The sequence below is a fragment of the Lathamus discolor genome, chromosome 3, assembly GCF_037157495.1.
Source record: "Lathamus discolor isolate bLatDis1 chromosome 3, bLatDis1.hap1, whole genome shotgun sequence".
NCBI lineage: Eukaryota > Metazoa > Chordata > Aves > Psittaciformes > Psittacidae > Lathamus > Lathamus discolor.
Genome location: NC_088886.1, coordinates 112,665,776 through 112,693,189, shown reverse-complemented (window position 1 = coordinate 112,693,189; position 27,414 = coordinate 112,665,776). Strand labels below are relative to the sequence as shown.

General features: G+C 38.7%; 1 protein-coding gene across 1 annotated transcript; it reads right to left on the bottom strand.

Annotated features, from left to right (window-relative positions):
* Positions 1 to 463: 463 nt before the first annotated feature.
* Positions 464 to 12,060, bottom strand: NMI (N-myc and STAT interactor). The gene is made up of 10 exons (XM_065671224.1): positions 11,758 to 12,060; positions 10,902 to 10,952; positions 9,252 to 9,329; positions 8,780 to 8,938; positions 7,173 to 7,280; positions 5,471 to 5,633; positions 4,416 to 4,522; positions 4,111 to 4,300; positions 2,936 to 3,042; positions 464 to 2,056 (listed from the first exon to the last, which is right to left on the bottom strand). The coding sequence occupies exons 2-10, from the start codon at positions 10,944 to 10,946 to the stop codon at positions 1,868 to 1,870; spliced, it is 1,146 nt and encodes a 381-aa protein (XP_065527296.1). The 5' UTR covers positions 10,947 to 10,952; positions 11,758 to 12,060; the 3' UTR covers positions 464 to 1,867.
* Between the last annotated feature and the right edge of the window lie 15,354 nt (positions 12,061 to 27,414).

Here is a 27,414-nt window from a genome sequence, read left to right as displayed (position 1 = left end):
TCCAGTCAAAGGTTAATCCACTCCAAGTAGTTAGAAGAAAGGATATTGCCATTTCTAGAAACATCACCTAAATTCTGTACTCTTGTTTCTCGTAATTAAAACCAGCCTTTTTGTGGCACCACCACTGCTTTGGAATTTAAACAGTATAACTAATTCATCAGAGAGAAAAACAGCACATTTTCAAAGCCTGATCGTCTTAAAATGTTGCTTAAAATCTCATCTTGATTTTATGTACTTTAAACGTGTAGCTTCTCACTACTCCCCCATGCTGTGATACCTTATGAGGATTTTAAACTTCTTCCTTTTTTAAGGATTTATTACTCAATATTTATCAGTGAGATACAGTTAAAATGCATGACATTTTTTACTTTCATCAGTTTCCTCTCCTCCCTTTTCAAGTCATCTGAACTTACCAATATTTTTAAGGCTGTGACATGCAAAAATATGTAATCTCCACAAATACTTCAGTACCACTACCATTTTTATTATTATTTCATAAATGCCAGATAATCAATCCATGATTTTGCATGAACTAAACAGTAAGAGGTGCTACAGCCACATGCATCTCGCCCAACAGTAAACTCAAAATCGTCTGTGGTGCTAGCAGCCTTGGAGTTTCCCATATTCAACATATTTACTGCCTACTAATAATTTCGCTAGAATAATGATACCTAAGGTGTGTTTGTAGTGCTCTTTGTGCACTACTGGAGTGCATTGTGCTTTTCCTGCACACTAAAATGTCAAATACTTTGAAAATAAGATATTTGTAATGTCAGACCCAGGCTACTTTGAAGTTAACATTATTGTTGCCAAACTGTTTCAGCCGCCAAGGGTAGCAAATAAAAGCGGCAACAGCATTAAAAGAAAAACATTCCTCTTTGGAAAAGAAATCTTCCTTTGACTTTGCACTTTCATTTTATTTCAAAGATCTTTCAGAATGAGAACTGAAAGGAAGAACTGGAAGGAAAAGGAAGGGCTTTATAGACTGAAAAATTAATGCCCTAAACTCTATGTGCCTTTTTCCATCTGACCTCCCTCAACACCCGCCCGCGCCAGTGGCCTGGCCAGCTGCCCGCACCAAAACACATACCGCAGACACAGTGTTCACTGCTTCCATAGCATTTTTGCAAAGCAATCTGGTTTTGATAAAGAATCATCTCAATTTTTAAGTCTAAAGTAAGCAAAGCCATGACTAAAAATAAGGAAAGATTTAATTGCAGAAACAAATGTTAAAAACAAACAATAAACCAGGCTATTAACTTACAGAAGCTCAGCACAATTTCCTGAGTTAATCTGTGATTATTTTACACTCTCCATTTCCCTTTTTCTAGTTTAATTTTATCACTTATCTGGCAATGGAGATTTTATGTAATTACAAGGTAACTCTTTTCAGGAATTTGAGTTATGGTGGCACACAGCAGTCTAAGCAGGACTGGAGTCCTGTTAGAGCTACTATCTGAAGCTATGGCACTTCAGAAAAAGCAGTTCTGTGAACAAGCATTTGATTGGGATTACATATGGTTTGTATAACCAAAATGTAAGATTAAATAGAATTATCTACTTTGGAGTACGGGAACTATCTAAAATTTGCAAGATACAAAATCTCTAAATTTACAGCCAAGTTTCAAGTGCTGTAAAGGCTTTGCTATGACTTTGATCAGAAAACTCTAGAACACAAAGCAGTGAATTTTACTGAATTTCTATGCCAAGTCTGTGTTGCTACACAAATCAGGAGAGCAGGTAGTTCTTTTTTTTCAGGTATACATATCAGAACATTAAAGCACAATGTCTGCATAACTTCCTATGTCTCTGGTGAAACAAAACAACACAACTTCCTGAGTTCAATTACATTTTCCTGTATGGCATTCTAAGTATCCTCCTCAAAACAAACCCATGTTACTCCTTTTGATGCATATTTGATTTTCTCTATTTCCCCACCATTATTACTAGGCTTTTGAAAATGGATTTCAATCATGTCCTGCACACTTTCCTCATCATCTTCCATCTCTTTAATTCCTTCCAACAGAATGGTCTTCTTAGAAATCCCACAATAGAGCTATTGAGGAAAGAAAAACAAACATGTATTACACATCAGCTGTTGCATGTAGATCAAAAGGGGCTGAGAGATACTGGAAATAAATATATCCGTGATCAGGTATGGCTAGGATTTTTTGTTACATTTTAAGACTTTGAACAGTGGTTTATATTTCTGTCACTTAAAACAGCAGGAGGACTCTCTGGTGCGCTGCTAAGTTCAATAGGCAATGCACCTGCCTCCTTAACTGGTGTATCCTACCCTCCTTAGTGCATGCACACACTGGATTTGAAGATCTCTAGATTTGAAGATGATTCTAGACAGCATTGTTCCATAAAAATTCATGCCAATACATGATACACAACCTGCAAAGAATTCTGTTGCATCTCCTAAACGTGCACATCCTAGTCAATGCTTTAATTATAAAGGCCTGATTACATACAAAATACTGACTTGATTACAATGAATGAATGAATGAATAAATGAAAGAAAAATGAATGAGCAAATGCTTCCTAGAATAAGAAGGGTGTCTGCTGAGATTTTCATCAAGGCATTCTCACTAGGGATGAACGTGACAGTGCTTTGTGACTGGAAAAACATTGTTGTGTCTACTATTAACCTACTTCACAAATAATTCAGTATCTGCCTCCTGTCTAGCACAGACATTATGGTAAGTAATACAATTTGATCAAGGAAAGACATGCACATTGTTTTAAAATTATAGCTTTCACACTGCAAAACATGAGCTTATAACCAGAGCATCACATTGCAGACTCACACTTGCTACTAAGTTTCACAAAGTGCATGACACAAAAGCTTCTGCAGTCCTCAGAACTGAAAATTCTGCTTATACCTTGCATTTCCCATGCATCTGTTCTATTTAGGACTCAATTCTTTTACCTGAAAGTTCTCCAATTTTACACTGGTGTCTGGGGAAATAGGAAGACTATACCACGTTCCATTTACAACAAAAGGATATTCAGTGCATCTCACAAAGCTGTTAGTTGCTGTAATGAAGAATCAGAAAAAGAGAAGCAAGAGTAATATAATCTAAAATTCATTTTAGAAGAGTATCAAAGAACAGACTAATATTTCTTATATGGATTTAGAAACTAATATATCATAGCACACTTGCAGATTCTTCATATGCATTTTGCAAAAAGTTCATGCGGCATTTCCAAAAAAGCAAAATCATTAAATACCCACAAAATCTAAAGCAGCTGTTCTAAATGGATGTGGCTCCACAGATCTTCAAAGAATTTAATATAGTTGGGTAATCCGAATGCCTGTGTAACTTCATTGTCATGAAACAACAGCTAAAATCAAACACATTTTCATGATTTTCTTTTTTGCAATGTGCTTAGCAATGCAAGGAAAAAAGAGGGTTTTGACAAAGTTAAGAAAGAAATAAAGCTCACAAACTTTACCAGGTCATAGAATCTTAGAACCAACTAAGTTGGAAAAGACCTTTAAGATTATCAAGTGCAACCTTTACCCCAAGACTGCCAAGTCCACTACTCAACCATGTCGCTAAGGGCCCCATCTATATGGGGTTTTAAACACTTCCAGGGAGGGTGATTGCACCACTTCCCTGGGAAGCCTTTCTGTGAAGAAATTTTTCCTAATATCCAACCTAAACCTTCCCTTGCACAGCTTGAGGCCTTTACCTCTTGTCCTATCACTCATTACTTGGGAGAAGAGATCAGCCACCTCCTCACTGCATCCTCTTTTCAGGTAGTTGTAGAGAGCGATAAGGTCCCCACTGAACCTTCTCCAGACTAAACAACCCCAGTCCTCTCAGCCATTCCTCCTAAGACTTGTGCTCCAGACCCTTCAGCAGCTTTGTCATTCTTCTCTGGCCCTGCTCCAGCACCTCAATGTCTTTCTTAAGTGATAAAACACTGCTTTTACAGATGTGTGAGTGAACCCACATGTTTTTCCTGATCTACTTAACTCTCCATGGGAAGAATTTGCTACATTCAGTGGTTAACACAGAATATAATACAGAACAGAATGTAATGCAGAATGGACAGTATGGCCTCTGCATCTGGCCAACAACATATTACATACTATACCTCCAGGTCTGAGGAACGTAATAACAGCTGTTCTAGACCGCTTGTCATAGGTCACGTTTTCAACTTCTCCTCCTCCCTGTTCAGACTTGTAGAAATTCAGCTCTAATTTGTCTCTCATCCAGTCTTCAGGAATGGATAGTTCAGGTACTTCTGAAACATTAATCTTCTTTCCAGAAATAGTGACATAGAGCTAAAAAAATATTTTTTTGTGCACTTTGTGACTGAAAACATCCGAACCCATAAACATAAAGCTTTTTAAGTACTGCAAGTTCCTATGTTTATAGTTTCATTTTTCAGTTGATTACCTTAAATTTGATTCCCATTTCAAGTGTAAAAGGCATCACTCTCGTATCTGCTGTTTTATTGTCCAGGTTCACAGTATGCTTACCGATTTCTATCAGTCTCTGGGCAACTAAAGAAAATCACAAGTTTTCAGATATTTAAAGCCTTGTTTAATCACGATAAACCCAAGACTATTTCCCCCATCTCTTAAGCAAAATCTCTTTTTGCATCAATAACAGAGAAATACATAACATTTAGGCAGCCAGATCCCAATATCCATGTCTTCAGAGTTGTCTATTTCTGTTAAATCTCACTGGTTATAGGCATCAGGTAAAATATTATACTACCTTTAGAGTGCTATAGAATAGCAAAATCTTAATGCTGTCAAAAGATGCTCTCACTAAAACAAATATTAATACTAGACTTCTCGTATTTCATTTAAAATATCCTTGGATGAAAACCACATTGCTATGAAGTACGGAGAATGCCGATTAGCAATGTTAGAGTTTAGCTGTAAGAAAAGAATTGGACCCTAGCTTTTGTATCCGGAATATATTTGCATGCATAACTGCACTACCCACCACCAAAACAGGCCCAGGCAGAGTGCCTGCAGGCTGCCCAAACAACAAGCATCTCAGCAGGAAGCAGGAAAGTTACAGACTGCACCATCCCTCTGATGTCTCAGATCTACCCATCATCTGCTGTGTTCACTTAACCAACATAACTGCTGTCAGAGTCAGGTACTGCCCAGAGTAAAGAAAAAAAAGCAAATTCTGCTGTCAAGACATTCTGAATCATTCTTGACAATACTCTCTGAGGCAGAAACATACTCCTAATTTCAAACACGAAGTATTGTTTGTATTAGCTAAGAGCAGAAATCTGGTAATACAACAAAAACATGCAGAGTACTTGCAAGAATTTTTTTCTACTGATCGGTATCATAATAGTGAATGGTTTTCTGTGTATTCTTTCTTTCCCTGTTGTTGATTTTTTTTCCCAAAATGTTTATGTAAATATTTTCCCTTCGGCAACAAAATACATCAGAGACATTAATTTTATATTTAAATATGCATCATACCTTCTTTGTCTTCAAAAGTAAGTAGCACCTGGTTTTCATCCAGTCTGAATGGGATTTTTGTAGTTACACCAAAAACACAGTGAGTATTCATATCTTGATAATTATCCTTCATGTCTTCCATGTGAGTGAACTTCATTTTCATTTCTGCTACCTCTTTATTAATCTATCATTTTAGAATGAAGATACAAAAAAAATAATTTCTGTAATTTACTACAGAGCAGAAAAATGAATGGTAGTCTTCCCTTGAAATGCTACACATACTTCATTTTTAAAGTTTAACAGTCAAGCAGATTGAAGTAATGGCTGATAAAACAGGTATTACTCTTGTAACTAAACTGACTAGTTGTACTTCTTGAGGTTTTTGTCAATTAGGTGGGATTTTTTTTTCCTTTGAGCTTAAAACTGACCTTACAGAATACAAATTCAATTGAAGTCCACAGGGATTTCCACCTGCAGAAGTAGAATAAGTTTGGTATCTGAAATTTGCAAAATACAAGTATCAGAGTCACTCGTGTTGCCATTTATTTTTGCCTAATTGCATCACCGCTTTATAGCAATGGGAACTGCTCATACAGAGCCTTGCATGTTTCCGTCTTAGTAAAACAGACAAGAATATCCAAATATTTCATAACTAGGATAGATTAAAACTGTTCGGGAAAATACTGTTTAGGAAAGGCTGCTTTGATAGACTTGAGGGAGTTTCAGATAGCTCTTTTCTTCCCCTTTACGTAACTATTTCAAAACAAAACCCTGTACAGAAGAAACATACTGTTTGTGTCAAGATAAAATACCCAGAGCAATTAAAGTATTCCTGCCACCTATCTTCAAAACTAGCATCTTAAGCCTGGAAAAAGAGACACACTTCCTACAAATAATTCTGACACTGAGTGTAGACCCCTGTTCACACTGAATCTCCTTGTAGAGGAGCCTTGCCCTGTCCAATGACTGCATAGGAAATTTAGGAGGCTGGTCTTAACTGACTAAACTAAGAAATGCAACTCAGAAAGCTAAAACTATTATTGTAATGTTGTTATCATCAAACAAGGTAACGCTTGGCTGGAGTTTCAATCTCTGTATGAACAAAAAACGATCACAGTTTTCATTTTACAGTAAGTTCTACAAAATATTTCCACAAAATTTCTACAAAATAAGTTTCAATTTCTGAACACCCTGGAATCTGCAGCAGTTTCATCGAAAGACACTTTGGATCCTGAATTTAAATCTATTTGGTATCACTAATATTCATCTGGCTGCAAATTGAATTACTTCTCATGTGAAGTAACATGAGAGAGACTGTAATTGAGTCAAGCTCAATATAGGCTAAAATTAATTCTATATTTGCCATATAATAGACTTATTCCCTTTCTTCCATCCTCTTGGCCAGGAAATATAACTTGAGAGTACCTGAAAATTACTAATGTTATGTGTATTTTTTATTCCAGTGTCTTCCATTGAATAATTTTCTGCTTGTCTTCATTCCTCTCATGTTTTCAGTATCCCACATACTTGTACTTGTTTCCGTATCCTTAGCCTCCTTCACATTATCTTGCCAGGTGAAATAAGAAGATAAAACTTCAAACTATACTGTATACTGAAATCAGTAGGGGTTCAAATGACAAAAAACTGGTCCCAACGGTCTAGAACTGACAAAATAAAAATGTGCCCTTCCAAAAGACAAATTGTGAAGTATTTTAAACTTTACCTGACTATACCGTGAAAGCATTAAACTACATTCTGCAAGGTCTTCTTCGAGCTTTTCAATCTGTCTCTTCAGCTCAGTGTTTTCTTGGTTCAGTACATAGAGTTCTTTCTAAATCCCAGAAAGTATTATATGCAAAATTAAACACACAAAAGACAAAATTATATTTCAACAAAATTTGTAGACATTAAAAACTGTTTTAACTTTTCATTATTCTACATGACAGCCATGCACAATACATTTTTGGCATAGCTTTATTATCTGCAAGGTAAATTCGCTCACCAAGGAACAGTTTCAGTCAAAGCAAATTACAGTAAGAGGGTTTCTGAAAGGAGGCATTTGTGTTTCCAAGCACATACAGTGTACCATAAATTGCACAGTGCTTTCCATAGTTACATCAGTTCCTTATATGTGCAAGGTCAGAGCCTATGTCAACACACATTTTTTTTCTTGTACCACCTATAATCTGAGGAAGCGTTATGCCCTTTTCTGAAAAGTTTAGCTGGTGAGGACAGTTTCTGACACGCTGCTACTGTCCCTTCTTTATACTTCTTCAGTGAGAAAGGGAATACCTCTTCTACCTCATCTGCTACATACTTCCTCCACACCGGTCAGTCATAAATGGGCATAAAGCCCATATAACTAAATCCACTATTTCCTGGACAGGGAACACAACAGAATGAGAAGGAGACACAGCAGGTGTAGTCAGCTCCAGCCATTCACGATCAGAAGGTGGCTCCTTGTCCTGGGTTTACCCCAGGACAACCACTTAAAATTAAACAACTTAAAATTAAACAACTTAAAAACTTAAAATTAAACAACCACTTTAAATTAAACAACCACTTGAAACAGTTACACCATTTTTCTTCACCTGAAGATAAAGTAAAACAAAAACCAGATGGTGATAATGACTTCTTCTGGGTTTGAAATCCAAACATTTATGACAGGAGAAACAAAACCAACTTTCAGAAAATCTCATACCAACCTGAATATTCTTAACCTATTAATTATATTTTAATATCTTGTAATGTTGAAGCCATAATTTTTCATCAGTGATTTACAGGGCAAAGCAAGCTTCACTGAAACCACCTCTTTGACAGCCCATGGAAACTCACCCTATTACTGTACCAAAGACTGTACGTGGCACATTGAGGCAATGAACCAACCAATTATTTCTAGAACCAATAGGTCTTGAAGAGCCCTCTTCAAACAGGTTCTGGCTCTTGCCCAGCTAACTGTCACTTAAGAAATGCTAATGCCCTGGGCACTGTGACTTCTGGGAGTTAACAAAGATGTGGAATCAACCCATTCAATTTTACCTGCATCACACAAAACTGAAACTCATCTTTGAAGACCGGTTTTGTCAGTCTTCATCTTCTATGCAAAATAGGTCTCAGTTTTGCCTTACCTCTTCCAACCTTGCCATAAGACTTATTTTATCGCATTGGTTCTTCATCTGCCACCGAAAAACTACATGTAGAACATTATAGTCAATTTGCAAACCGGTAAAGCAGTTTAAACTGAAAAGGAAGTATTACTTATTTTCTCTAATCAACACCTCCTTCATAACTCCCCAGATATAAACAGCTATGAGTAAGCCTTCTCCATACCTCATGGGTGTCCCTAGACATAATAGCTTCCTTATGCTGTTTCTCTTGTAAATTCTTTAATTTTATCAGTGCATCCTCTGCTTTAGCACACTCTTCCATTGCACTTGATTTACAGAGAAGAAGGTCAGCTTTTGCTTTTTCAGCTTCTTCAACTCTTTTCTGGATAGTAAAAAGAAAAAGATTTTTAATTTTTTCTTTTTTCTACAGGAACAAACAAAACCTTAAGTAAGCCCTTTATATATTATATATAAGTACATTTTTAAATAACACTTTGGATACATATTTTCTTAGACTTACAAGTGTAACTACCAGTGAGATCAACACAAGCATGTCCCATTGAAGAATAGATCACAAGTTAGACAAACATGTCATAATCAGGGGCAACTTGATTTGGTTTTAGAAGGATGACCTAAAGGACTTCCAAGTATCTTTCTGCTAATTTCCACAATTCTCTGTGCTTTATAGAACTTGCCTTCCATTTCTTCAGTTCTTCTACAAGACTTTCCATCTCATCTTTTGGTGAGTCGAAAGGGTCAGTGGGTGCCATAGTCTGGAGAAAAAAAAAAAGGCACACACTGGTTTTCCCCTCCATTAGGCAATAATGGAAACACATAAAAAAAAATCAAATGAGTGTTCAAAATAAAAAATAAATAAATAAAATCCCTCTACTGTTGGATGAAGCATTTTGCCAAGGTAGTTTCCAATGTATGTCCATTAATAAAAGTCCAAGATATTTTGCCTGTGTGCCTATTTGCTGGTTTTCTCCCATTATGCAGATGAGATATGTGGTGAGTTGAACATTTTGAGGGACTGATTACATTTTGTAATTAAATCTTCCCATAATCTGCATGCCACAGGATAGCATATACCATTTCATTTTTAAGAAACACATTCAGACACTAAGGTCAAATCACCGAACTATTTTAATGGCTGGACAGGACAAAAATCTAAGAAAATCAATCCTGATGACTAATCATCATTTGCTAAGTATGTAACTGAAAATATTCATGGGCTAATATTTTAATAAATAATAAAAGCAAGTTGTCTCTATGTTCTTCCACAGAGAACTAAGCCCCTCAAACCCACAAATGTGTATCCATATGCTTTTTCAGCAGTTCCTCTAAGAGAATATATAAAGAACAAACAGGCCTAATGAGAAAAAAATTTCAAACCAGGATGCTTCCAAGCTCAGGGAGATTGGACAATAAAAGGTAACACCAAGCAGAAGGAAGGTGATAAAAGAAGCATTTCAAATTTAAGTACTTCAGGGCAGAAGTTCGCAAGCACAGGAAAACTACAACTGGATAAAGTCCAAGAAGAGAGAAAATCTCTTCTGTTCTGTTTTGTTTCTATGGCTGCAATATTCTGCAGAAAAGAAAAAAAAAAAAAATCCAAAGAGATCTGTTGAAACAATCCCTCCCTTTCACTTATGATTACATAAAACTTGAATGTGAACCATGAAATTTAGGCATGGAAAAGGTCTAAATTAGATAATCTTGTCAATTCTCTTGGTAATGCTTGGTATTTCCTAAACACAATAAAACATAAAGTAATTTTTTCCACTATTTTGTCCAATTTCAAATGCCTATTAAGCAACAGGGAAATCCCCATCTGCGTATAACTCAGAACTGGAAAAAAAAAAGTAATCCTTTGCTCAAGGAATTAAGTGCAGGAAAGTAGAAGGATGTACATCTGGAAGCTGATAAGAAGAATGCCTGTTTTTTACTGAAAAATGGCCTAAGACAACAGTTTTCACCCCCAAAAGGGTGAAAGAAGGGATAACAAAAAGAATGCAAGAAATCCCAGAGAAATCTCCACTGAAATTACTTGCCACACTGTGGGAACTGAATTAAGTGAGGCTTTAGGAAAAAGGAAATTCCTCTAAGAAACAGAGGCAGATAACCGAGGTAGGACAGGAAAATTCTATCAGAATGTCTAATGCAGGCACTTTGAAACTGGACTCTGCACATGGACACAGGAGGCGGAATAAGAAATGTCCAAAGTGGAAGAAGGTGAGACAAGCAGAAGCACTGGCCTAGTGGCGCTAGCACAAACCTTCATTCAAAGATACTATTGTCAAATACAGATTTTTTTTCCGGGTAGCACATCAGGAAATACTTACATAGCCATTATCTTTTAAAGATTGTGGGGGACTTGTAAAATCCATTGAAACCTGAGGGAACAGGACAAAAAATTACATCATAGTGTACATTGGCTTTTTCTTATTTTCCCCTCCAGCATAATGGAATACCAGAAAGGGATAACCAGAAGCTGTGTTGAGCTAAAAGAATTTTTAAATGTAAATATTTTTATCATTTTATAGGCAAAAGTCATGTATGTTCGCTATCTGAAGCCTCCTTCCTTAAGGCAGAGATGTGAGGGATTCCACATCGCACAACTTATTTTTTCTGCGCTGAAGCACGTACGTACCTTTATAGAATCACAGAATCGCAGAATGGTTTAGGTTGCAAGGAACCTTAGAGATCACTCAGTTCCAAACCCCTGCCACGGGCTGGGGCACCTTACTCTAGAGCAGGTCGCTCAAAGCCCCGTGCAACCTGGCCTTGAACATTTACCGACTCAAATACCGGTTTCACTTTCGGAAAGTGAAAGCAGCCTAACTGCAAAACACCTCCACATGGGCTAGCCCAGTCCACTGCTAAGACACCCGTCTCGGCTGTGCCAGCCCGGGGGACCGAAAATGCGGCTCACGGCCGCACTTCGAGCTCTCGCAGCCCAGCAGCCCTCGGCAGCCCCTCGCCCCCCCCGCGGCCGACACCATGGCGTGTGTCCCGGCCACTCCCTCCGGCGTGGGGAGGCTGCGGGGGAGGCCTCACCAGCCCGAGCGCCTCCAAGAGCCCGAGGCTCGCTGCCTCGGGAGGGCGGACACCAACAGGCGCCGGGAGGGAGGGAGGGAGGCAGGGAGGCGGCCTCCCCACGCCCGGCGGAGGACGGGAGCAGTTGCTCGCACAACTTACAGCAGCCGCAAGGCCCAGCGGAGGCAGCCGGCCGCGCTGCGGCACGCACTGTTCGCACGGCAGCCCGCAGCTCCGAGCAGGCCTCCACAACAACCCCTCCGGTCCCCCGCAGAGACCTTCTCCCCTGCCGCACGCTTTCGCTTTCGCTTTCCCGTTAGCAGAGGAGGGGCTGGCGGGTCCACCCCCAGGCCATGTCACACTGACGGGACGGCGGTGGGGTGCCCGGCCCCTGGTCCCTGCGGGCAACGCCGCTCCTCTTCCTTGGAGAAGGAGCGTGACCAGCAGGTCGAAGGAGGTGATCCTGCCCCTCTACTCTGCTCTTGTGAGACCTCACCTGGAGTATTGTGTGCAGTTCTGGTGTCCTCAACATAAAAGGACATGGAACTGCTGGAACAAGTCCAGAGGAGGGCCACGAGGATGATCAGGGGACTGGAGCACCTCCCGTATGAAGACAGGCTGAGGAAGTTGGGGCTATTCAGCCTGGAGAAGAGAAGGCTGCATGGAGACCTCATAGCAGCCTCCCAGTATCAGAAGGGGGCCTATAGGGATGCTGGGGAGGGACTCTTCATCAGGGACTGTAGTGACAGGACAGGGGGTAACGGGTTAAAACTTAAACAGGGGAAGTTTAGATTGGATATGAGAAGGAAGATCTTTATGGAAGGGTGGTGAGGCACTGGAATGGGTTGCTCAATGAAGTTGTGAGTGCTCCATCCCTGGCTGTGTGCAAGTCCAGGTTGGACAGAGCCTTGGGTGAGATGGTTTAGTGTGAGGTGTCCCTGCCCATGGCAGGGGGGCTTGGAACTGGATGATCTTAAGGTCCTTTCCAGCCCTAACTATTCTGTGATTCTATGATTGTTCTTCTTGTAGGTAGCTAAAGAGTCTCTTAGAAATCCTTTGAGAGCTGGTATGACTCACTTTGTCATGCAGATTATGTTGCTAAGACAGACTGGACTTCTCCTCATGCAAGCTGTCAAGTGGCAGGTATAAAGCTGCACTTCAGCATGGGTGGATGAAAGGAAAGTGCCCCACAGCGTCTTCCACTAATAGCTCTTGGATTTAGGAGCACACAATGCAGCCTGGATTATGGCCAACCATTCAGACACAGCTGATTGAATTCAAGACTCATTATCTGTTTAAATACTCATAATAGGTGCATTGCAGTCATAAATAAAATTTGGGCAATGTCTATGTCTTAGGCCAAGAATAATAAAGCGTATTGCTTTCAGGTTTCCTTTAAAACTAAGCTGACTAATCTCTTAAATATTACCCTCAAAATTGCAAACAGACTTGTACTCAATGGCCGAAGTATTTTGTATGGTTAGCAGTCAATCAGCACTGAATGTTAAAGAAATTAATCTTCAAAAATTCAAAATATGCCAAACAGTTGGAGAAAGAGTACGAGCTGACTTTGTTGCTTTGCAGATGTGGACTGCAGCTTTCAAAGAAAAGCAGGAGGAGCTGTATAGCAGCAAGGCGTTGCAGTGAAATTGGTTGGGCTCTGCGTGCAGACTTGAGAAGGCCTGTGCAAAAGCAACTAGATCAAGGTTTTCAGAACTTTTGCTTTCATTGGCTATACAAAGGGGATCTTGGATTGCTCACTGCTTGGACTGCAGTCACCTTGTGCCACAGAATTTGGGGGGGGGGGGGGGGGAGGGAGGTTGCTCATGGGGTAATTATTATGGCAGTTTCGAATGTCCTTATCTGCATTTTAAGATAAATGGATGAAACTAGTTTTTTATTATTTTCTGCCTTGACAATGGATAACTATGTTTACTATTGCTTTATAAACACACAATTGGTTACTAATGAGATGAGTAAAAGGGAGAGGTTTAGCTGGAGTAGCCAGGGAGGAGGAGGTGATTATGTTATGACCTAAGCACATTAGATTTTAGATTTAAATGTCAGAGTGGCAGGCTGTCCTCCAGTAACCATGGTCATGTTGGGAAGTCACTGCAGATCTGCAAGAGCCGTATTTCTCTAAACTCCAGGGAATGCATCAATGCCAATCTGTTTACATGGCCTGCTTTGGGATTTGAGCTGAACAGTGTGTTTGTGCTTGTTTGGTGAAGGAAATTTATTGGGGATGCTGACCTGGGCCAAGTTCCTTAACTGAAGTGGAGTTGACTTGGAGTTGATATGTTAATTGATTTCTAGGCATTGTGAATTTATAGTGTTAAGTTCATATGAGTAAGAGTAAAGGGAAAAGCATTGATTTCAGAACTCTGAAAAGTCTAGCTAAAGGGGAAAATCAAGGAATAAAATATAATGTAGACTACAAGAAGCTTTAAAACTCTTTGGATTTTTCTGAGCAGTCTGTGCTGTTACCAGACTTGTTCTTCAGAAGTCTGGAAAACTCTTGATGAGCTTAGAAATCTGAACCAGAAACTTAAAAAGAAAATCATGACGCTTCTGGCAGCATAGAGTTAGGACTCATCTCCTGCAGGAAATACTATGATTAAGCTGGAAGGTTTGCAGCCATAAGCTTGCATTTTATTGGTACTAAACCAGTTTGACCATACCTGAGCTTCTGGACAGTAACTGTTAAGAATTTCATTGGCATTACCTTCAGAGGTAAAGTACTTTGGTTCTTTCATAGTTAGAACAGATCTAAAGAAGGAAATCGATGGAATTTAGGTGCTTATGGATCTGCTCATGTGCTCTGTCCACACATTATCACACAAATGCGTTCCTTATTAAGAAACGTACAATAATTATTCCTGTTTACGAATGTTTTTTTTCCTGTGTTCTTTGAGAAGTCTTCATGCATTCTACAAGAGAGAAGAAAGACCTCAAGTTCCAGAGCAACCAGTATCATGTGGTCAGAACACTGTTCCAGCAACTGGGAGAAATGGGTTTGACCTCTCTTCAGTAAACCCAGGTCTCCCAATCCTTTGCACTTTGCCCAGCAGCTAAAGGGAATGATGATCGATGTACCACCTCCCATCCTTAGTGATCCCTACTAAGCGATCGGAAAAAAAACCCTACAAACCCCAGGCAAACAGAAATTTCATCTCTCTGTCCTTGGTGCAATGCCAGGCCCTGAAGAGGAGCAGATCTGAAGCTTACAGCTATTGTATTCTTAGTAACTGTACATGATGGGCAATGCACAGGCTTCTAAGCAGCATCGAAAATCACCATGATGATAGTTCTGGATCTCACTGCTGATATACCAAGGTCTGTAGCGTATCAGACCTTGATGGCAAAGAGATGCCCAGAACACATGGATGGTGGTGTCCCTAGAGAAGCTGTCCTATCTGCCCTTCATTTCCCTGTGTCTCCTGTATCCAGAGTGTTTGTGCAGCCATGTGGCAATCCAGATTGTGAAATGACCCGTCTCAAAAATGAACGCTGAACAAAGTCGGTTTTAGCTGGCTGATTTATCAAATCCAGTCCATCCTGTGGTCAGAGAACAGTGTGCCATTCCAGGAGGAGGTGGTATGCAGCAGGATCAGTAGGCTCAGCAGGGGTGAATAACAGCTAATATCAGTAGTGCTGCTAGCATGGCATGGCTTAAAACACTCGTCAAAATACAGCCTCATTGTCTGATGTGGTATAAGGTGCCTCAGCATCATGAGGGGGTTCCACATGTTATTTCAAGGAACCTACATTTTAGGCATCTCAAGATATAGTCCTTTTTTCAGTCTTTTTTCCTTGCAATGCAGGAGATAAAAATATACCTGATAATAACATTCAGCACCTTTAGATGTCAAATATATCTACCTCTTATAAATGCAAAAATCCACTTTCAACACAAACAAAATTACAAAAATAAATACTCTATACCAATCTACATTATTTACAGGAAAGATCCTGAAATATGTCCAGCAGGACTTGGGAATGTTTCAGCTTCCCTAAGACATGTATCCCAGAACACAGTGCTATGAGGCAATGCAGTGGTTTAGTAAATAGTCCCAGCATGACCACTAGACAGCAAACAATGAAGAAGAAATCATCCAAGATGCATTTTGTTAGGCTTGAATCACATTCCAGTTCTTTGGCTATAAATCACTTCATGTTAATTAAATACTTCTTCCAAATAACAGAGTAAGTGTTTCAGTGAGAATTACTGGTTTGTATTGGCAGAACAAATTCCAGTGTGTGGGCCATTTTACATGCAGAAGACGTAAATGAGGGAAAGGAGAATAGGAGAGGGCCTAGAGGAGATATGCCTGTCAATAGTATTATTCCATGCTTTTATTTTGTTTGATGAATGAATAGAAAATGATTGCTTATACTCCTTAGGAATAAAAAAATGTTGCCTCTGAAAATCCCAGGTGTGTCCCAGGGTAAACAATGGCCATAACATAGACTGCAACAGAGGGCAAAATGTTTCTTTGGTCTGTCTCTGCTCTGAATGACAGATTCTGAAATTGTCTGTATGAAAAAAAATAAATAAATTAAAAAAATGGTCTTTTATGTTTCTTGCCAAACTTTGTAGTCAGCAGGATTCTGAATGAACACTCTATCAAGATAATCTTTTGGGGAATGTTTAAATAAGTGCCTTAGTCTCTGGAAATGCTTTTTGAAAGAGATTGGGAGGTTTCCGCCTTTTTTCTTAATTTCCAAATTTTATTTAATACATACCATTCTTCAGGAAAGCAACACCTCTTGAGTGTAAAGCAAATAAGGTCCTGTATTAAATAGAAAGCCATGGTATAGCTGAGATAAATTAAAAGGTAAATGTGTCTATATTAAAACATGAGAATTGCTTATGTAGAGGATATGTCTGTGAAGTAATCCCAGTATTATATAGCTTTGGCCTTGGCAAAAACTGGAGAAACTCAGAACAATAAATAGTGAAGGAGGATCACTTTGCCTGCAAAATTGTTAATGAGAATTTAATGTATTAGGTTTCGTTTATTAACACCACTGTTTTGGTCAACTCAATCCCCAATTCAGACAAACCCTAGCTTTCATAAATTATGTTTTGACATTCCAAGTTTTACCTTCTGTAAGCTTTAGCAAACATAACAGGGAAAATTGTTGAGAAAGTAAAAATGAAAAGCTCACATTTTCAGAGAACGCAACTTCTCTTCCCAGCTTCTACCTCCATCCTTCAGTGTTCTGGCAGAGCACAAGTTGCAGAATGCTGAATAGACTGCTTGCAGATATTTGTATGTAATTTGATTTCTTTTGCCCTTCCGTTGTTGAAACACCCAATGTGAAGCCAAGGATTGACTCATGGCTGCCTCTTACTCTTCTGTGGAAATCCCACTTCCTTCTCCACAGAGATATTTCCACAGACAGGCCCTCCATGATTTATATATAAGATTTCATGGGTTGCTTTTCTGTATTTCTTTTCCCTTTCTCTTTTTCTTCTTTTTCTCCTTTTTCTTCTTTTTTCTTCTTTTTTCTTCTTTTTCTTCTTTTTCCTTTTTTTTATTTCTCCTTTTTTCTTCTTCTAATTCTTCTTCTTCCTTTAATTCTTCTTCACCTTCTTCTTCTTTTTCTTTTTTTTTCATTTTTATTTCTATTCTAAATAAGATGAGGTTTAGTTGCTTTGGATGAACTTGCATTTCAATTTCTTCCCATGCTCCCATGAAGCACACGTGAAGATATAGACACAACAGCCGTTAGCCCAGCTAATTTCCACCTGAAGTGTTACTCTTAAGAGCTCTGTTTAGTTTTTGCAGGATTTTTTTAAACACTCTTTTTTTTATGCCACTGATTCTGGCTGAGCATGTTTTGCCATGTCCAGCCCTTAAATAAGTGGCTTATATTCCTCGATATTCTGGGTTAGATCTGTCAAGTCATTATGGTTGTATGTTAGATCAACATCTAAAATGTCTAGTGTGATGTTATTCACAGCTAAAGGCAGCCTTAGAATACAGTATTTTTATTATTTCACCAAGAAAATTGACCAACAGTTTTAGGGAAGAGAAAACTGTTAACACATTTGGGTAAAAAACAGTCATGGCAAGTGAGAAAATATATTGAAAGAGCTCCAATATTTTGAAAAAAGAACCATTCGATTTTTCATTTCAGACTTTTTTGAAATAGCAGTTTTTCATAAATTGTTTTAAAACCTCAAATGAATAATAAGTATTCAAAATAAACAACTTGATCCAAAATCAGTCTGATTCACTGAAAAAATCACTTTCTATTTTGAAGTAACAGACAACTTTATTCTTTTATGTTTTCTTTTTTTGTGTTTGGCCAACAAATCGAAAATTCATGGGTTTAATTTCTTTACTTGGATCTCTGCACAGATATTCCTCAATAATTACCTTTCCCAGCATGAGTGTGCAGGCAGTAACGGTCTTGCATCCAAGTATGGGACATTCAACATTCAGTAGTTTCGGTAAGATTTGTATCATCCCAGCTTTTGGGGAATCATGATTCATTCGCTCTACAGCTGCATGACAGTGCTCTAAATTTGGGATATTGATTTTTTTATTTGATTCATCTGTTAATATTCAGTGAGGACAGTTCCTGGAATGACAGCTGCAGTCCTTCTGCTTAGACTGCCAGCTCGAATGGCTTTTCGAATACTCTGCTGAATTTGGACTCAGATTCCTTTAAGATACCTGGAGCTGTTCTGCAAACAATGGAGTATCAGAACGCACACTTATTTTGCCTATATTGAAGTACATATATGAAAAAAAAGAAAAAAAAGGAAAGCTAGAGTAACAAAGAAGTAAGCAAAAATTAGCCTAGTTTTCATTGGGATGATCCATTGTGGCAATGCTATCAAGGACAGCCTTTGATTATTTTTCCCCCTTCAGACTGAAATTGCATACTCAAAGATACTGAATTTTAGACTTCTGATTCGCCTTGCTTTTGGCCTAGACACAGGTCACAGTTTTGCCACTTGAATCAGCTACACTTTGTGATAGCACAAAGTTTTTCTGAAATTGTGTACTCATGTATCTACACCTTAAAGTGCAGAAATCTGTATGCCAGTAGGCACTTTCTGTAGTACTGTTTAAAGATTCCTTTCACTGAGAAAAGAAATCTTTCTGGCTTACTTGTTTGTTAGATCTGCAAGAATTCCCTTTTTACCTTTTCATCTTCAAGTGACAAAAAATTCTAATTTTCCATTTACAGTCCCATTGTGACATTTTTTCTACTGTGTCCAGAGTGGTATTTAGCAATATTCACTGTTGGTTCTCTCTTAGCAAGACAAATACGAAATGAATATCAGCTGTAATGCTGCTGAAACCTCAGAATGACTAAGAATGTTTAACAGCAATTAGCTGGGTTATTGTTACCCATTTTTTGCACATTGTATATGATATAGGTTTAAAAGAACTATAGTTTATAGACATATTTGTGCAATTGAATTAATCTTTTCTGAAAGGGATTGCTTTGCCAATTTGAATTGTTATTTAGGAGGGAATTATTAATGGTATGCTGGATGGCCCAAAACTGGGAGCTGGCAGACCAAAAGCGTGGAAAACAAACAAACAAACAAACAAACAAACAAAAAAAAAACTATGAAAATGGAACTTGATCAAAGTCTGCCAAGTATGTGAAAAAAGTAAAGAGGACTTTTCATAACCATGTAAAGAGGAGTAATTCAAGACCACAGTCACATAAAAATAACTTAATGGAGAGAGATGTTACTATAGAATAGGATAGACCTTTTTCTCTCATAATGAGGAAGATGACAAAGAAAATATACCTTAAAAAAGACGTAAAGCAAGGAGAATACCAATTCTGTAAAAATACATGTACATCAAAATAATCTGGGAAGGTGACAGTGGCTCACAGCCATAGGAAATAAATAAATATGTAAAGCACAGAACAATTAGAAGAGGAAAGTGTGATGTTATCCACAGCAAATAACTGACTCAGTAGTATTGTATGTCAGACTACAAAAGCTGGGGATTGCTTCTTTTCACAGGTCTAGATTGCGAGCAGGTTATTCCTTTAGTGAAGATGCTGACGGTGATTGTCAGTGACTACCTAGAGGAAAGACTCCCAAGTGTTTCCGTTTTGGAAGCAGCGGGTATAATCCATACCATTATAAAACTATTTCCAGCCAACTTGTGCAACTGGGCATTTCCAGGTTTACAAAGCGATGCCAAGAATATTAGTTAGCACCTTACAGGATGGTGTAATCATGGTATTGCATGCATAAGGCAGTGATCAGAGGCACCAGTTTGTTTCTCTTGAGCTCACAGGATATGAGCTGTACCCACACATATAAGCAAATCCACAGCCTAACTTTTCACAGAAGGTTAGAAAATGGGTGACAGAGATCTAATATATCATGCTAAATGAAATAAGACAGAAGAGAAGCTGATAAAATACTGAGTCACCATGGCATTAGGAAAAGACAGAAAATTGATTTCCTCAGAAGTTGAAGCAGACAGCAGGAGGGAGGAGAGAAAATGAATGTGCAGTGGAGTAGGAAATGAGTGTTGCAGACATAAAGGGACATCTTAAGCAATGACTGCTGAGACTAATCCTCTGAGTATGCTATCACTGTATTCATCAATTTGGGTTTTCAGAAAAGAATTCAGCATAATACTGCAAAGCTGATTAACATGTAAGGTTAGCTTTTGTGGGACTGGAGGTACTGCCCTTGAGATGACAAGGTGACTGTAAGACCAAGGAGAGATTCTGCCACTACCATGGCAGCATTTAGGATGGTAAGCTAACATTTGGTTTATCAAAGTGTATCCCCGTGGAAGATCCCTGTATTCAATTACAAAATCTGACGTACCGCACAAAATGAGGAGTGAGATAATAACAAAGCAGAATAAAAGTAATGGAGAATCACAGAATCGTAGAACACCAGGTTAGAAGGGACCTCAAGGATCCTCTGGTCAAACCATTCTAGGCCAAGCATGCCTAGACTACATGTCCCAGCACCCTGTCCAGCTGAAGCTTACCTGTACCAAACACTGGGGAGTCCACCACTTCCCCAGGGAGATTATTCCAATGGCTGAATGTTCTCAGTGTGAAAAATTTTCCTCGTGTCCAGTCAGAACCTCTGCAGGAATAACTTGTACCCATTACCTCATGTCTTTTCCATGTGGACACTTGTAAAAAGAGAGTCTCCATCTTCTTTTTAGCCACCCTTTAAGTACTGGAACATGGTGATAAGATCTCCCTTGAGCTTTCTTTTCTCAAGGCTGAACAAACCTGGCTCTCTCAACCTTTCCTCATACAGCAGGAGGAAAGCTCTCCTCACAGAGGGAGATTTCTCTCCTCATAGAGGGAGAAATTGAGTGAAGTGGTATATAGTGGCTGATGGCTTTTGAAAATAGAAAAGTGCAGAATGCTGAAGCTGCCCAGATGAGTGGTGCGGTTTGACTCCAGAGCTATCAGAAGGGAGTACTAGCGCCTAGTGAGCTTCCTGGGAAACCAGCCTAAAGCACATCATGGGGAGTGCTTTGTCCTGGACTGTAAACATCATTTTCCAGATCTAGGGCACCAGTCTGCAGTTCTGAGCAGGAGACCCCTGTCTGCTTGGGATTCAGTGTGCATGGACACCTTGCCACAGGGTGGGTGCGGGTGTGCGTGCTTCCTCTTCAGAGGAAAGCAGACCTTAGCCTGGCTTTTGCAAAATGAGCTGCTGACAGTGCAGCAGTGCTGCAACCCGAGCTTTGAAGGCCTGTGACTCAAGGGGTCTGAAGAAAATAGTGGAGAAAGAGCCTGAACAGGTAGCCCCTGGTGATTCAAGTATTTTCTGTTTGCCCTGGATTGGAGGACCTGCCCCAAATCTGGCATTTCTGTAGCCACTGGATAAAACACATGAGAAGCTCAGTGGCCTCCGGGTTTTCCAAAGTGTTGAGTTCAGGGATGATTGATACAATGTTGGGCTCCCCACTTCCATTCCACCCTGGATCTAATAAATTCCTGGTTTAATCCATCTACCAGGAATATCAAACAAACAATGCATTAAGAACACAGAGCAGGAGACATTTTGATGACCCCCTTATAAGGCAGAATTTCCCGAAGTATTTAGGTACCTGGCAAGATTTCCTCAAGTATTTGTGCACAAGCTCATGGCAGTGTTTTCCTTCTGAAAATTCCCTACCTGCCTCTCTTGGGGTATGAAAATAGTTTTTAAACTCTAAGATGTTATGAGATGGACAAATGAATGGGATTTAAAGTAAAACAGGTGAAAAACAGTGGGCATGATGTGAATGCCCATTGGAGTCTCACTTAATGGAAAAGCTCTTAATTTGCACACTTAAACTAGATACTCAGAGTTAAGATAGTGTGACTATCTGTGCTATGTCATATGCCAATGAAATAATTATAATCATAAAAGACTAAAACAAGCCTTTATGAACGCTTAGTTACTTTAATTGTAAGGAAAAATAATTAGAGTAGTAAAGATTAGTGTTTACTTTGTATGCAATAGTCTGTCAATTTTGCAACAACTTGTGCAATATCTTACCGAAAATGTAATATGAGTTTTTACTGTGCTCTTTAATTTAGTTATTAGTTCATTCTGTCTACTTGGTGTATTTTAACAGTTGCTAGGACAAGGATCATTCTCACAGTTCCACAAAACTCACATGTTGTCACATAATTAATGCACATGCATAAACCGTCAGAGAAGAAAAGCATTTTTTCCTTTCTGTAGAAGTAATTATTCACTGGAGCTTAATAGCTGTCCTTTGTTGGCATATGTATTTATCTCTACTATTTCACACATGGGAGGATTTCTTAGAATGACCCATTTTTTAAAGCATATAAGCTTACAGGAATGTTTATTTCCTCAAACTGCTTGAACACAAAGTCTTTCTTGCAAAAATTGTCTCCATGTGTTTGAATGGTTACCAGTGATTTGAACGGCGTGTGCCAGCGAGCAGTCCATAGCTGTTTTGGGGTAACTCTCTCTTGGTGTTTCCCTTTAAAGCTGCTCCACTTTGGCTAGAAAATTAAATACTCCTTCTATCCAAGGGGATGAGAAAAGCATTATTCTATGAACGCTGGAAGAAAAAGGCCTGGTTCATGTTTTTTAATCCATTGGCTGTTTGTTATCTACTATTCAGAAAACAAAACTCAGGTCTCCTAACTGTGATCCTAAGGACCTAAATTCTATACATCTGACTCTTTGTATAAATTAATTGTGCAATTGAATTTTCATATTTTTACAAACACCTCCAAAATTGTTGCAGTTTGCTTTGCAATGGCTAAAGTTGCAAGTTATTTTTCCTTTTAGGAGTTTCTTGGCAATCTTTGGAGCCAGTTTGTCTTGGCATCCCCCTATCATATTCCCACTTTTCAGTATCATATTCTAAAAACTGTGTTTACAACATTTTGTGATGTGTTTAATATATTTATGTAGTTTAAAAATGTAACCATAGAAGAACATCTGTGAGACACTTGTAAATTTTGTATCTCTATGCATTTTCAATTTTGATAGGTTCAACTATTTAGGACTTTATATATTTATTTCAATAGAGGACTTCAACTGACAAATATTTTAACTTGGCAAATGTCCAGGTTTTTTATAAGTGAATCCATTATACTCTTCTAACATCTGCTCTTAATAATCCCGAATGTTTTTGGTTTGTTCTACTTTTATATGACGTTTTCTATTTATTATTTTTTTACCTAAAGTGCCATTACACAGATTGGTTGATTCTTATCTCATTGATGTTGCTGATAAAAATGGGCCCTGCTTCCAATGAGAATTAGACTATAAGACAAAGGGGAGTCAGTTTTAAAATATTTAATTCTAAGACAAAATACCTTCTAAAGATTAACTTAACACTGTGACAATAAATAGTATAATCATTGGCCAAATAAGTACTCACATTATAAAATTCCTCTAAAATTGCATCATCTGGAGCACATAGGGGACAGGAAAAGTTAGGAAATTTCATCAGAAATTCCTTCTGCCTTCCCTTCAAGTACAACAAATGTGTGACAATTCAGAAAACCTGTTTTGTAAATTCATCAGGAAGTATCTCATTAGTCCAAAGCATAAATGTAAGAGTTTCATCAACCCATTTCTACATCTCCGTAACACTTTACAGCTTTCGCTGAAACAGAAAGCATACACGCAAAGACAGATTAGAAAAGAAGGTTCATAGACTCAGGTAGGCCTATCAAATCTCATTGGTTTCCTTTGTTTTGGATGCATTTTCATACATAAAGCATCTTCTAGTCAAATGCATTTTAAATGAAATAGGTATTTTAAAATCCTGCCCTGTTATTTTTAAAGGAAATTTCACTAAGAGCAAATGCCAAACTAATTTTTGTAAACTAAAATATCGTCTGAAATATATATGACACAATTCCGAGCTATCTGACACTGTGGAGTCTTTTCCTGGGGTACTGTTTAATTTTGGCATGACACTTCCAAGAAGGATGCAGGCCACCTGGAAAGAGTACTGGGGAGAGGAGCAAGAATGATTAAGAGTCTAGAAAATGTGACCTACAGGAAAGATGAAAAGAACAGCCTGTTTATTTTTAAGGAGAGACCTGAAGCAGGATACAGTAACAGTTTAACATAACTTTCCTGCTACTAACAGGCAGTAAAGAAGCCCTTTGGTCTACTGAAGCAAAAAGAAGAAATAGGCTGAAGCTGCAGCAGGAAAGATTTTAGTTAATGCAAGATGTTTTGGTTAAGGAAGGTAGTTAAAATGTTAGAAAGTTAAGCACCAAGAGGCTGTGGAATTGCCATCACTGCAGGTTCATACAAACAGTCTACACAAGTATCTGCCAGGAGTAATTTAGGTGTAATTATTTCTGCCATATGTCATATGTTTGGGATCTGATGGTTCTTAAGCTCTCCATGGAGGTCCTGGGGTGTGGGACAATTCTTCAACTTGTTCTTTGACAATTCATTTCATTGGAAAAAAAAACCCAACCAAATAAACAAACAAACAAACAAAAAAAGTTTAAATACAAGGAAAATTGTTTAAAATGAGATAAAAAACAAGATAGATAGCACTGGAAGTGGCCTTCTTTCAAAGAACACCAGTTCCAAGCTTCTCCTCGAATGTCATCTGAAAATAAGTCTGGTGTTCTGTCTGTTTGGCTCTTCTAAAACTTTTCTGGACTTCTGGTTTAGAAATGTCTTCTGCTTTTCAGCCTAAATGTAACTCTGTACAGGATGGGATGGGATAACATAGGATGGGATAAGATAGAATGGGATGATGGTGGTGTTGGGCTAGCTTTTTCCTTTTTGTAGGTTAAAGAGCCCTTCTATTCTCTGGTTTCCCACAATGCAAATTCAACCAGTGGTGTCATATGAGAATCATAGAATCATAGAATAGTTAGGGTTGGAAAGGACCTTAAGATCTTCCAGTTCCAACCCCCCTGCCATGGGCAGGGACACCTCCCACTAAACCATCCCACACAAGGCTCTGTCCAACCTGGCCTTGAACACCACCAGGGATGGAGCATTCACAGCTTCCCTGGGCAACCCATTCCAATGCCTCACCACCCTCACAGTAAAGAACTTCCTCCTTATATCTAATCTGAAATTCCCGTGTCTAAGTTTGAAACCACTATCCCATGTTCTACCACTACAGTCCCTGCTGAAGAGTCCCTCCATGGCATGCTTATAGGCCCCCTTCCCCCCTTTCACATCAGCTATTTTAGTTTTTTCTCATTAGAAAAACTTAGATATTCTTTCACTACCTCTTTCCAGCACTCCTTTTTTGTTACACTTCCCACCAAGTAATTTTTTGAATGAGATTACAGTTTCTTGCAAAAAAACCTCCAAATGAAAGGCCTTCTCCTGCATGCTTTTACATTTAAATTCACCATTCTTGGTATCGTTCTCAAAGCCATTAACAGTATGATTGTAATATAGTCTATGTCACCAATAGTAATATATGAATCTTAGACTACAAAAACTATACATATTTTCACTGGTTTCATTCACTTATAAATAGAAGAATAATGAAAATTTAGGTGCTTAATATTTAAATTAATGCAAAGGAGATTTGTGACCCACGTACATTACTGTTGTTATCATCCTTGGCTTATCCATTAAGCTACTGGACTGTTTTTTCTCTCTGTCATTGAAATTAGTGTTATGTCGCTGTGGGTTTCACACCACAGTTTGGGAACTACTAAGACAGGTGTTCATTTTGAATGCTGGTCAAAGCCACAGGACAGCTTTCAAACAGCATTTCTTAACATAGGTATGTATGGAAAGAGTTAAGGAAAGCCCTCCCCTCCAGTTTATGTAAGATTTTTCCAGGATATATTTAAATGTGGAAAAACTTGGAAGAAACTTCAGAAAATACTGTCAGATTAATGTCTCGAAGTGCCCGTGTACAGCTGTGGAATACCTTCTTGTTGGTGAGAGGTTCTGCCTGGATTTGTGGATGAAAAATTTCCTTTCCAGCTCACTTGGGAGGCTGATGTGTAGGACTGAATGTACTTTATTGTCACTTCAAGTTGCACAGGTTTACGCATAGGCTCAGTCTGGAGCATTCATCTAATGTTAATGCTACACAACAGCAAGCATTTCGTTGTTTCCTGAAGTATCAAAATTGACCATATCCAATTACTTTTCAGTGCTGAACACTGCAGAGCTTTTGTTACTGTCCAACAAAGATGAAGTTAATTAATTTGAGGAATTGTTTAGAGGAGATGATGATAGACATCTGAATCCTGAGTTCAAGACTGGATGACGACTTGTGATGCCTTACAGCCTCAGTTATTGTGTGCTTCATAAGCCATTGTATGTCTTTGGACATATTAACAGCCAACCTTCTTCCTCCAAGGAGGTATACATTTGTTCAGACATTAGACCTTGTATATATTAAGAGATGTTCTCAGATACTGCCATGACTAGAACTGTTGGCTATTTTATGTCCTTTACTTATCAAGCTGCTTTTTCTAACAGAGGCCTTTCACCATTAACAGTTAACTTCAGTAAAATATTTTTTATTCATTGTTGCGTGAGCGTCTTTCTCAAGAATTTCAGTATACTTGTCTATTACAAATCATCTCCAAGTTGGTACACACTCCTTGCTCTTTATGAGTTAGTCACTATAAAGATATTTTTGTGATCTTGTGGGATTGGCACCCTCCTACCAGAGAATGGAACAATACCCTTTGGCATAGACACCTCTCTCTGATGTTAAGATCATTACAATATCAGCTCCTGTGGGATTTGCATGGAATGTCAGAGAGGAAAGTTGCCCTGTGCAGAGAAGGGAATTCACATCAGACTTCTTTCAGAAGGAGAAATTTTAGCATCAGTCTAAGAGGATTCTGATTCTACTGATTCATCTGAATCAGTAATTTGCCTTAGTTTACCAGTCAACAATATTGCTGTTGAAACTTTCCTTTGGTTTCCATTCCTTCTCTCATGCCTCTTTATTGTTTCTAGGTTCCCAAAAGATATGAATACGTCACAGCTCCAAAGTAGCAAAGGCTGAGTGCCAGTCTCCTTCAGCTAACAGAAAACAAATGTTCCAGAGCAGCACACTCAGCACTGTCTCCTCTGTTCACCACCACCCCAAAAGTTTATACTGCCATCTTCACAACTCATCCCAAATAACCTCAGATACATGTCTTGGATGTCAATGTTTAGAAAGCAACAGACTTTGACCAATATGCTTTCAGAGAATGAAGCTGAATTAACTTGGACTTCTATCTATTGGGCATTAAAGCAGAAAACAAGCATGAATAAAGCACCAATCCTCAAATCTAGAAAGAATAATCAGAGTAGGGCTCCTGCCTCTGCGCAATGGGATACCTCTCTGCAGTGCTTTCTTG

What these genes read in the sequence shown, in the direction of transcription:
- NMI (XM_065671224.1), bottom strand. Translation starts at nt 10,946, where the DNA reads ATGGATTTTACAAGTCCCCCACAATCTTTAAAAGATAATGGCTAT. An exon ending in CTTTAAAAGATAATGGCTAT is followed by an intron (nt 9,330 to 10,901) that starts GTAAGTATTTCC and finishes TTTTTTCTCCAG; the next exon opens with ACTATGGCACCCACTGACCC. An exon ending in TGTCTAGGGACACCCATGAG is followed by an intron (nt 7,281 to 8,779) that starts GTATGGAGAAGG and finishes TCTGGGATTTAG; the next exon opens with AAAGAACTCTATGTACTGAA.